This window comes from Erythrolamprus reginae, chromosome Z, assembly GCF_031021105.1.
Source record: "Erythrolamprus reginae isolate rEryReg1 chromosome Z, rEryReg1.hap1, whole genome shotgun sequence".
Lineage (NCBI taxonomy): Eukaryota > Metazoa > Chordata > Lepidosauria > Squamata > Dipsadidae > Erythrolamprus > Erythrolamprus reginae.
The window spans coordinates 89915571-89928245 of record NC_091963.1 but is presented as its reverse complement, the minus strand read 5'-3'; the positions used below and the strand labels follow the sequence as shown (position 1 = coordinate 89928245).

Sequence of the window (12675 nt, the reverse complement as noted above, 5' to 3'; positions counted from 1 at the left end):
CCTTTTCTATCTACATGCCAAATTCTGATCTAAATCTAAACAGGAAAGGATGAAGACAATGTTACAGTCACTCAAACTGCAGTCTCAGCTTGGCTAAATTCAGAACATTGGACCCTGGCTGATAGTTGATAGCATCACCATCTTATTTAAGTCAGCAGGAGATTCTATAGGACAAAATACTTAGGAGGTACTTATAAGGCAATCTGGATGCAATTAAAAACAATGATGTGAATAAATCCAATAATCTTACCTACTACCATCAAGGAATTTGCAAAGAAAAGAAAAGATATAGAAGACACTGCAATGGATAACTTTGGTATGGCATTATTCAAAGTGGCAATAAGCAAGCCTAACAAATTCTGGGTATAAGTTTGATCCTATTACTAAAAAATGCAGACAATATCCAGATATATCATAAATCCACTGAAGGCTGGGTCATCTATTTGACAATCCCAGAAAGCTTCCTATGAGAAAATTTATTGCCTTTTTCCTCTGAATACTGCTGCTTTAGATTTTAAGATTATAATTTTGCCTCTAGTCCAGTACCATAGTTGCTCAATCCATTTTTGCTCACATTTCACCACTCAAAACACTCATAACTAATCCACAAACTAATCCACATACAATGCTACAGGTTCGAGAATGAGAAGAGATGCTTAGAAGTACATTACTTCTGATTGACTAGGATATAGTTATTCTATGTTTCAATCAGGTCAGTGATAATAAAAAGATTGATCAGATTTGAGAAAACCACCGCCAGTGTGCTAACACCCTTAACCTCCAATGGTGGGTGGACTTAAATTTGGTCTCCGGCCATTGCTCCTGTGCAGAGAAGCATGGAGAGGTTGGGAATGTTTTCAACAAGTTTTGTGATTTTATTAGTTGCGTTTTAGTCAAGTGTGTGTATTGCCTACTGTCTGTCTTTGTGAGTTGGTTTGCTGTTATGCCTTGCTGTTATGCCCTTTATTAAAAAGACATTATAAATAAACATTTATTATTATTATTATTATTATTATTATTATTATTATTATTATTATTAATCTGAACTTCACAAAGTAGAGTTGCATCCATGGCAAAGCCATCAATTCTAGATCCTAAGTTTACATCAACCACTTTTTTTGGAAATTTGGATGTAAAACTTTCTATTACAACCCAAAACATTTTGTTTCAAGAATTATCTGCTGTCATCTCCTCTATCCTCCTCTCTATTCAAAATGACTGTCGTATCAAATAAACTATTAATCAGGGTTATGTTCTTCAATTCAAATCATACTTATAAATAATTTATGGATGTTGAAAATAATATAGGCTTATTATCATATATACCAGCTAGAAACATTTCAGATGAACCTTTTAATGTTGGAATTTATAATGTGAGCCAAACATCTTTTTAAAAAATCACACAGTTAAATTGAATTGTTCTGTAATATACAGCGTATGTCAAAATGGATTATACAGTGCAATTATGTACTATCAAATGGGGTGGCAAATTCAAAAACAGAAGTACAATAATCTAACAAATAAGCTATAAATATTTTAGGTACTACTTTTACACACAGAACAAAACCAAATTTTAGAACTCTGAATATATAATACAGAAAGAAATATTAAGTTCCTGGCATTAATAAAAATTTGTAGTGCTGTAATATTTTCTAAAAACATTATCATTCATTCTTTATTTTATAACATAGTGATATTGCAAAAGTATAGATTAAACCTCCACAATTATTTTTGTTCAGAAATGTATATGAAAAAACATTTACTTTTGAATTTCATAATTATGTTGCAGGAATCTGTGGGAGTCCAAATTCATCCACCAGTACCCCATCCTATGAAATTGAAAATTATTTATGATTATTTCTTTCACCAAATGATGAAAATACACTTTAAATAGAGATTAATATCACAATCATCTTTTTTTAAAATTCGGAATAATCTGCCCCAGGAAACAGGAAATATTGTGTTCACATATGTCAAATATTGATCTTATAAAAATTAAATATTTAACTGTGGTATTATCATTTATTGAACAAGATGCTTAGTAAGTTAAGAATACAAATGGATATGCTATAAACCCAAAATCCTATATGAGGATAACCAAATAAAAAGTTCAGCTAACTTTCATATGAAAAAGGGAGTTAACCAGTTTATGATCTGGAAATTATTCCTGCGAGTATTGTAGGGATGCTTAAAATGTTTCACTCTTCACATGATTATCAAATGTATTTTAAGTCTGAAGTGAAATACATGTGTTTGGAGAAGTTTGTTATGAAGGCAGAGCAAATTATATTCTGACCCCAAATAAAACAAAACCTGATAATTAGGAAAAGTAATGGGGCTGTGATTGAAAACAGTATCCAATCACTAATTACAAAATGTTTCCATCCTAACCAAATAGCATCGGGCTTTTTTTTAAAAACCCTTTATCACAGACAAGATGTGGGATTTAAAATGAACAAGATAAACCAATGCAGAGCTATCAGCCTGCTTGGTAAATTACTTATTTTAAAAGTTTGCTATGGAAAAAAAGTTTCATGTAGTTGGGGTTAGGAGATAGGGTTAGGTGCACCTTATGTACAATGTAAGCCAGGGGTCCTCAAACCTTTTAAACAGGGAGCCAATTCATGGTCCCTCAGACTGGACCGGAGCTGGACCGGATGGGTGGCCATGTCTAGGTCATGTAACTAGGTGGGCGTGGCCAATTTAATAGTCCATTAAACAATGAACACAAATTAAACTTTAATTTATTTTGTTCCTGCAGGTGTTTTATTTGCGTTTGCTTGCACATTGCTCTTTAGTTGACTTTTCCTTTTACTAGATCATTTCCCCCCCTGTTGTTTAGGAGTCTAGTGATCCACTTCAGAAAACTCCGTTTTCCAGCAATTCTTTTTAGCCCCAAGGCGCTTGAGAAAACTCTCCCTCTCTTCTCTCTCTGTCTCTTTTTCTGTCTCTCCTTCTCTCTCTTTTTCTCCCTCTGTCTCTCTATCGTTCTTTTTGCCTCCCCTCTCTTTCTTTTTTTGTCTACCTCTCTTTATGTTCTGAAGGCAGGGAAAGTGAAAAAGTTTTCCCATGTTTTTTGGCTTCCCGGGGCCCTGTTTTTCCACTTCCCCCACCTTCATCAGCATTCTGCAGGCCAGAACAGGCAAAAACAGGCTGGCTTTTGGCCAAAAAAGCCCATTTTCACCCTTTTGGCCTCCTGGGGAATCTGTGCTCCCTGTTTTTCACCTTCCCCACCTCCAGAACGTCTCTGTAAGCCAAAATGGTTGGCCTTAACTTTCAGTTCCAGCCAGCGAAGCTTGCAAAGGTAAGTGCTGCATTCAGCTGAAGAGTGGGTGGGCAGATGTGGGTGGAGCAGCTTTGTCGTCCTGCATGAGCCAGATTAATGGCTTTGGCAGGCTGCATACGGCCACAGGCTGTAGTTGAGGACCCATGATGAAAACTTTATTTTTATTGGCAGACATACAAAGAATGTGTATGTGTGCATGTTTATGTGTATACAATTCTTAGTTTTATTTTCAAATTGAGAAACTGCTCATCTCCCTCACAGAAGGACTTCATACAGGAATATTGCTTAATGCTGTTGAAGTATGAATTCAAGGTGTGTGTGTGGATGTGTGTTTTATACCGTAGTATAAAATTTTTGAGCTTTGGCTGCTTGTGTCCTTTATGCATGCACTTTGCAAAGATGATAGTGGGTGTGCAGGGATTGGTCTGCTGAGTTCTACTTTATATAAGCACGGTGTGCATGTTCTCATATTTTGCTTTTGCTAATTAATCAGTTGAGTAAGTCTGAATAGCCTGTTATGTACAAATAATAGCAAACAACAATACAAGAAAACTGAAAAGTATGCAACTGTGTTGTTTCATTCTGTTAAGTTTCAGAAAGATGTTAAAAGCTGTTTTTACTACTCCCTACATGGAATAGTGTTGGTCCTAATGCTTTCAAAAATGTTTAAAATCATTCCTTCAACCTGTCTCTGTCTGAGTCAGGCTACCAGAGACAACACATGCTTGACATGAGTTCCTTAGCATCAGCAATGGTGGCAGCAACTCAGTCAGCAGTTGATCCTGCTGTGACTCGTTTGTAGCCATGTCCCAGCTGAAGGGGGCTCCAGTGATACAGGCATCCACTGACCTCTGTTCCACTCAGGAAGGGCCCAAAGAGGAATGCAATCCTTGGCGGCCTTATAGGGAGAACTTGTATAGGCAGCCCTTCTCCTCTCTACAGCCCCTGCACATGCACCTGGCAGGTGGGCAGGCAGCTAGCCAGTTATTGGGCCAGTCTCCTTTGTGTCATGGATGTTGTAGCAGTCAGGTGAGCAAGGTTTAAATGGCTCCGCTCCCTTGCCTCCCCCAAATAGAGCCTTTAGTTGGTCAATCTCCAGGAGCAGCTGTTGGGAGCATCATGCTGTTTCTCTATGGCTGGAACTGCAGGTTGTGCTCCGGCTCAAGGGCCGAATGCTTCAAGGAAGTGTTGCTAGCAACGGGGCACTGGCCGGGTTGGGGGCATCAGGTTCAATGGGCCAAGCCAGTTATTCCATATGGCCAGTGCAACAGATGGCTCAGTGGCAGGAAGCCCAAGTCCTACACATACTGCCACAGCCCTGGGGATATCATAGGGCACCACTTGAGACTCACTCACCTCCTGCCACTGATGCCCTTTGAAATGGGTGGCCCCCAAGATGGAACACAGACTGTAGTTCTTGCAGCACCAAAACGGAAAGACCAGCTGTACCAGAGATCAACTTTCTGAAGTAGTACAACCAGGGTGCAGACGGAGGGAAAGAGGCTGGGGCCAGTTGAACCTTGGCTGACCACTGCAACATCTAAGTCACCAAGGAAACTGCTGTGCACCTGCCCGCTGCTCATCTACAAGGGGTGCATACAGGGTTTCCTGGGAGGGCAGGGGCCACTTATGCATGCTCTCCCTACGGGACAAGGTTCTAATCACGGCAGAGACTCATTCTCCCCTTTCAGCCCTTCCCAAATGGAACACTGGCTAGTGGATACTGGTGGGACTCTATAGTTGGTGTGGCTGGTGGCTACAAATGCAGCCTGCCCACAGGGGGAGAAACTGTTGGCTGGGCTGCTGCAACTGGAGGGGCTGTGCCATGCGTGCGTCATCTCATCTTGTGGCCTGGCTTAGGCAGGGACAGGGCAAGTTGTTCTTTATCCGGCAAAAGGTAAGGGAGCCCAAGAGGGTTAGTCTGGGAGGGAAGGAGAAGTTCCTGCCCCTTTTTGTCCCCTTTTGCCCATTCCACCTGGCCACCAAGAGATGCATTTAATTGTCCTGTGCGAATTACCAGGGGAAAAACATCCCTCGATGAATTGCCTGGGACAATGGGATGTGGAAGACTGCTGGCGGAGGTCTGCTGAGCATAAATGCTGGTGGTGGGTTGGCTATAGTAAGGGGGCTCATGGAAAAGTGGATGTGGAAATGCAGCCAGCGTTAATTGTCCCATTCTGAAATGACATAAGACCAGGTAATTTCTTCTAAAAATAATTGCTCATCCAACATACTCCCACACGGAGGAATCTCCAGGTTCCTTCTTTTTCTTGCTACCTTACAGGACCAAGGAAAGATGCTTTTTCTGTAGTTGCCCCATTCTTTAGAACAATCTTTGACAGGCCCCAGACTTCTCAATCATGAAAACCTGGCTTTTCTTGCAGGTATTATCAGCTCTTTTAATGGTACTGTTATGTTGCTTACTATTTTATATATTATATATATTTAGTGCACATAGTGGGTTTTGTTTTGTTCTGTTATTGTTCATTTTTTGCACAGTACATTGCCCAGAATTGTTTGAATTGGACAGCCTTACAAATGTAAAAATTAAAAAATATGTAATGTATTTGATGTAATACCTTACACTGTCATGAATTCATTTGTTGTATTTAAAATCAAGGTGTATAGGTATTATGTGAACTTTGTTCATCACTTTGCCTTAGTCAAAGGCAACAATTATGGTTATAGTAATTGTTGTATTTGACATGAATTTAGGAAAATAACCCCTATTAAGCCCTCAATAGGGGTTAGTAACTCCTTAATCTACTATGCATAACTTTTCAAATTATCACAGTAATAAAAGATCAACAATGAAATGAAAATAAAAACAAACACAATATGCTTTTTGTTTGTTGCTTAAAAGAGGGACAATTTTTTTTAAAAAAACCCTAACTTTTGGTGACTATTGCTCTTTAAAGGTCTATTGATTTCTATGTGCTATATAACAGTGGGGAGCTGAAGAGTAACTCACTTTGTTTTTCGCTTCAGTTGGCATGCCTTCTGGAATTGATGGAACACTTGCAGGTTCATCAAGATAGGAGCTGTCTTCATCAGCTAGAAGTTCATCACCCAGTGCTTCTAGTTCTAAAATTATGTTGAGTATAAAAAATGTCTGATGACTGAAATTTGGAATGAGGTTGTTATATTTGATTTAAATTCAAACAGTACAGCAATTAAAAACCCTAATATCTCTGGAAAATTAATTAAAACCCATTTATATATGGCTTTTATAAAAAATATTCCTTTTTGCAGACAAACATTTTAATGAAACAATATGCTTTTCTGTAGTTTGATTACATAGCTTCATGATGCAGCAGGAGAACCACAATGCAAGACTGAATGCAATACACAATAATATTTTTTTTGGTCTTTTCTTCATTTCTTTTTATTTGTTTGCTGGCAAATGGCTCTAATAAATTGAAACTGAAGGGAATACAGATTTTTTTATATTTCCTATATTATTGACTCCCACATAAAAATATGTTTACATTTTCTGTTGTTTGCTTATAATCAAGAAAATACTGTATAAATAGTAATTAAATTACCTATATATTGAACTCCCCAAGTTGGGGATATACAACTACACCAATATTTACTGGTAACTCACCTGCCTCCAAGTCATCTTCATCTATCTCTGGCGTTCCATAACTACGACCCAATGCTTCTTGAATTTCACCAGCATCTTCCATCATATCTTCCAACTGGTCTTGCAGGTCCTAGATTATAAAATATACTATCACAGTAGGGGAGACCTGCGATTGTTCTGTCTTTCACCATGACAGAAAGAACTTATTTGCCTGATATTAACAAAGCCTTCCTGTATTCTCTTTTAATTCATGCAATTAGTCAATATTTCATATTTGTACAGATATAAGAAATATTTCTGTTGAAGTTTGAACTATACTATATCATGACTTGTTTAACAATTATTTACCAAGTATGAGAACCAAGCTGAAGACTAGACTTTTTGAAACTAGTGAAAGTAAACTACGATTTCCACTAATTTAATACTTTAAGTCTAGATTTAGCTGTTATCATTATTTTCATATTCGAATAATATAGCACACTGGAAATGTTGTTTAACTGAAACTGGCAACTCATGAAAGCTATTTACTCTCATCTCAACTTACTTGAGAAGGTTGTTGTGGAAAAACTAAAGGATCAAGTGCTATTTATGTCACCTTGAAGTACTAACTATAAGGTGGAATATAAATCTAACAAAGACAGTTTAACTTATATAACAAAACTATATGTATTTTACACAAATTTATTTATTTTATTTTATTAACTGGATTTATATGCTGCCTGTCTCTGAGGACTCAGGACGGCTTACAACATATGTACAACATAATACACAAATGTATTACTATTTATTTGTCACGTAATTGCTATCCAAACAGATGTTTGGATTGGATTTGTCATTTTTATCTATTATCGAGTCCTTCCCAAGTATGTGGTATAGGAAGATATTGATGCTTTATGATATTAAGGATGTAATCTGTTCAGAGCAAACCTGTCTTTTGCAATTGATTGATATTGAATTTGTCGATGCTAATGAATTTTTGAATAATAATTAATAACAATGAATTTTTCATTATTATTAGGGTTTGTCGCACAGTCAGCCAATTGTTCAGACTGGATTTCTAAGGACTAGATAGGCAGATGTGGATGTTTGATGGTTTTATAGATATCACTGCAGGATGTAAGCTATTGCAAGTAAGGCTGTCTTTTGTAAATAACTGATGGTGAATTTGTCAATATGAACATGGGAGAGACTCTTTGACCACTATGATAAGACCGGAACAGTACTGTTGAATCTCTGGAGTAGTACTCATTTTCCTCAAAGCACACAAGAGCAGAATCAGGTCAAGGTAGTGGTTAATTATACTTAGCTGCATAGTCAGTCAGATGTTCAGACTGCATCAGTCGATTTAGATAATTCAGATATCATCGTAGGATATAAGCTGTTCCATGTAAAGCTGCCTTTTGCAATTGACTCAGGTGAATTTGTCAATGTCAATGGTGTTCAAGTGGTACTCCAGTTGTTTTGGGATTACGTCTATGACTATTAGTACCATCTTTGCTTTATTTTTCCATAGTCATTCTTTTTCTATTTGCAGGTTTTTGTATTTTGTTGTCTTCCCCAGTTCTTTCTCATCTATTATATTGTCTCCAGGTATATGGAAACAGGCAGGCACCTGTCACATAACACTCCAGACTTAATAATCGTTGACAAGAAAAATAAAGACATTTGGATAGTGGATGTGGCAGGTATTGCCGCATCCACTATCCAGATTTATTATTTATTTAATTTATTTTAATTTAATTAGACTTTTATGCGGTCCAATACCTAGGGTACTCAGAGTGGCTTACAACAAAATAAAATACAATATAATAACAATTGTAAGTAGTCTAATAAATACCAAATTATAAAAAACCCTTTATAAAGCCATTATAAAATTCACCATACAATCCTATCAAACGACACACATACCAATCAACATATTTTGGTCATGACAGATGTTAATATTCATGGCTCCCAGGCCTTCTGGCAAAGCTAGGTCTTTGTAGCTTTCCAGAAGGCCAGTAGAATGGGAGCAATACAGACATTGGCGAGGGGAGTTGGATTCATAGAATTGAGGCAGCCATAGAGAAGGCCCTCGCTCCCCCACAGTCCCATCAACCTGCATTGCTTAGTTGATGGATTCCGGAGAAAACCAATCCTGTGGGATCTTATTGGTCTCTGGGAAGTATGTATTTTTTAATCTTTCTTATCAACAATTGTAAAGTCTGAAGTATTATGTGACAGGTGCCTGCCTGTTTGAATTCTAGAGTCCCAAAGCATTTTAGCTTTTTCATTTTCTATTGCATTTTTTATTTTATTGATCTGCTTGCTTCTACTTGCAGGCATTATTATTATTCCAGGCCAGAAAAGAGGACTATAGAGCTTTTTATAAGCAACATTAAAACTCACCTCAATCTGATCAATTTTTACTTCCTTGTAAGCTTTTTTCATTTCCTTCACTCCTAGCTTCATAGCATCAACCTAGAAAAGTTATTAGATAGAATAGTTAGACTCATTAATACATTGAATAAATAAATACAAAAGTATTGAAATGAATTTTTACCGTTGTTTTTGTATCTTTTAGGGACTGGATTGTATAGTTGGCTTGTTCCATATTGAAAGATTGCTGGGCAAGATTATCCCGTTGGTTTTCATACCTATATTAATAATATATAAGCTTAAAAGCAAGGTACAATTGCAGTACTACTTGTCTTTCATAAATACAACAAATCAAAGAGTGCAAGATTGTTTCAGAAAAACAAATTTTAATGCAATGGGGGAATATTTAAATAATGAATTAAAGGGGAGGGATAAAATGGCAGGAGCGAGCACCCAGTGGACTGTATTAAAAAAGGCCATCTTAAAAGCCACAAGACTTTATGTAAAGCAAGTAACTAAAGGTAAAAGGAAGAAGAAACCGCTATGGTTTAGCAATGATGTAAGGGCTATAGTCAATGAAAAAAAGGCTGCCTATAGGAGGTATAAAGAGTCTGGAAGTATAGCTGATAGAGAGGTGTATAAAATGAGACAGAAGGAGGCGAAACAGATAATATACGCTGCTAAAGCCTCAAAAGAGGAAGAAATAGCAAAATCTGTAAAGAAGGGGGATAAAACCTTCTTCAGATATATTAGTGATAGGAAGAAGAAAAACTGCAGCATCACAAAGCTTAGTACCGGGAATAATACATGCATTAATGGGAATAAGGAGATCGCTGACCATTTCAATAGCTACTTCTGTTCAGTTTTCTCAAAGGACACCTTACAAAATAATACTATAGAAGGATATAGCATTGCTTCCAGCTGTACGGATTCAGCTCCAGTGATCTTAGAAGCCGATGTTTTAGAAGAACTTGAAAGATTAAAGATAAATAAGGCATCCATCCCAGAGTTCTTAAAGAACTCAGATCTGTCATTGCTACCCCCCTGACTGATTTGTTTAACCAATCCCTGTTAACAGGAGATGTTCCTGAGGATTGGAGAATGGCCAGTGTTGTGCCTATCCACAAGAAGGGCAGTAGAGAAGAAGCTGGAAACTACAGGCCAGTTAGCTTGACATCAGTTGTAGTTAAAATGATGGAGACTCTACTCAAAAAGAGGATAAATCAGCATCTAAAAAACAATAACTTATTGGACCCAAATCAGCATGGCTTTACTGAAGGCAAATCGTGTCAGACTAATCTCATTGAGTTCTTTGACTATGTCACAAAGGTGTTGGATCAAGGTGGTGCCGTGGATATTGCCTATCTGGACTTCAGCAAAGCCTTTGATACGGTTCCACATAAAGAGCTGATAGATAAATTAGTGAAGATTGGACTTAATCCCTGGATAGTTCAGTGGATTTCAAGCTGGCTGAAGCATAGACATCAGAGAGTTATTGTTAATGGCGAGTATTCTGAGCAGAGACAGGTTACAAGCGGTGTGCCACAAGGGTCTGTTCTGGGTCCTATTCTTTTTAATATGTTTGTGAGTGACATAGGGGAAGGTTTGGTAGGGAAGGTTTGCCTATTTGCCGATGACTCTAAAGTGTGCAATAGGGTTGATATTCCTGGAGGGGTCTGTAATATGGTAAATGATTTAGCGTTACTAGATAAATGGTCAAAGCAATGGAAACTGCAGTTTAATGTTTCCAAATGTAAAATAATGCACTTGGGGAAAAGGAATCCTAAATCTGAGTATTGCATTGGCAGTTCTGTGTTAGCAAAAACTTCAGAAGAGAAGGATTTAGGGGTAGTGATTTCTGACAGTCTCAAAATGGGTGAGCAGTGTGGTCGGGCAGTAGGAAAGGCAAGTAGGATGCTTGGCTGCATAGCTAGAGGTATAACAAGCAGGAAGAGGGAGATTGTGATCCCCTTATATAGAGCGCTGGTGAGACCACATTTGGAGTACTGTGTTCAGTTCTGGAGACCTCACCTACAAAAAGATATTGACAAAATTGAACGGGTCCAAAGAATGGTGGAAGATCTTAAGCATAAAACATATCAGGAAAGACTTAATGAACTCAATCTGTATAGTCTGGAGGACAGAAGGAAAAGGGGGGACATGATCGAAACATTTAAATATGTTAAAGGGTTAAATAGGGTTCAGGAGGGAAGTGTTTTTAACAGGAAAGTGAACACAAGAACAAGGGGACACAATCTGAAGTTAGTTGGGGGAAAGATCAAAGGCAACATGAGAAAGTATTATTTTACTGAAAGAGTAGTAGATCCTTGGAACAAACTTCCAGCAGACGTGGTTGGTAAATCCACAGTAACCGAATTTAAACATGCCTGGGATAAACATATATCCATTGTAAGATAAAATACAGGAAATAGTAAAAGGGCAGACTAGATGGACCATGGGGTCTTTTTCTGCCGTCAGTCTTCTATGTTTCTATGTTTCTAAGTCCCAGCCTCCAAATTTAGAACTTGGAAAAAAGGGGGATGTCAATTCCTATAATAAATCAAATCAAATCTTTATTATGGTCAAAGAGCAGCATGCGTTCTTGTGGTAAATGTAACTAGCTTCCAACGATTAAAAAACAAAATCTGCTGACTAAATAGGTTTTCTTGGAAATAATATATTATTGTTTTGCCAGGGGATTTTCTTTACTTGCAGTTCAATCTATAACCCAAAATTCTCTAGAAGATTTCCATTCAAGAATTAACTAGGCGTAACTTAGCTTTTTGGGATCTGTGATAGTTAGCAAGGTGCTGCCATGTTTTAATTCTGCATCTATTTAGTTTGAAGACTAACTAAAAGTTAGATTTCAATTGAAATAGATACTTTTTTGAGTTACAAAGTTACTAGTTTATCAAAATACAAAATAGGGAAATACAAATAAAAATCACAATAATGGGAAAAAGGGGGAGGAAAAGATAAAAAGATAAAAAGGGGGAGGAAAAGATGAAAGAGGAAAAAGTGTACAATAAAGGAAAAAAGAACTTCTGATTCTTTAGGGCACAGGAGAATAAGGTAAAACATAGAACTTCAAATTTATTATTTATACATAATAATAATTTATACATAATAATATTTACTAGCTAGCCATTACTATAATAACAAACTCATCATAACCCCAAACCCAACTTTCATTTTTCCCACTTTAAGCAAAATCTAGAAAACAAAATAGATACCAAATTCTCTCCAGAATCTGGTTGTGAATTGGACCCCCTGATCTGATATGATTCTGCGGGGGACTCCATGCAATCTGTAAATGTGTTTTAAGAATAACCTAGCTAAGTGTCTGGCTGTGGGTAGCCCCGAACAAGCGATTAAATGGGCTTGTTTGGAAAACAAATCGATGACAGTCCAAATAACACCGTTTCCCTTGCTCTCAGGGAGCTCC

The 12675-nt window shown here is 37.3% G+C and overlaps 1 protein-coding gene across 1 annotated transcript in view; it reads right to left on the bottom strand.

The window, feature by feature from the left end:
* Positions 1-1338: 1338 nt before the first annotated feature.
* The window catches only part of CHMP5 (charged multivesicular body protein 5), a 31551-nt gene continuing 20214 nt past the window's right edge, over positions 1339-12675 (bottom strand). Inside the window, exons 4-8 of the mRNA XM_070726365.1 lie at positions 9415-9508; positions 9261-9332; positions 6894-7002; positions 6258-6370; positions 1339-1829 (exon numbers count right to left, since the gene is read on the bottom strand). Coding sequence (XP_070582466.1) covers positions 1779-1829; positions 6258-6370; positions 6894-7002; positions 9261-9332; positions 9415-9508 — 439 coding nt within the window. The 3' untranslated portion in view covers positions 1339-1778. The remainder of the gene's footprint in view (positions 1830-6257; positions 6371-6893; positions 7003-9260; positions 9333-9414; positions 9509-12675) is intronic.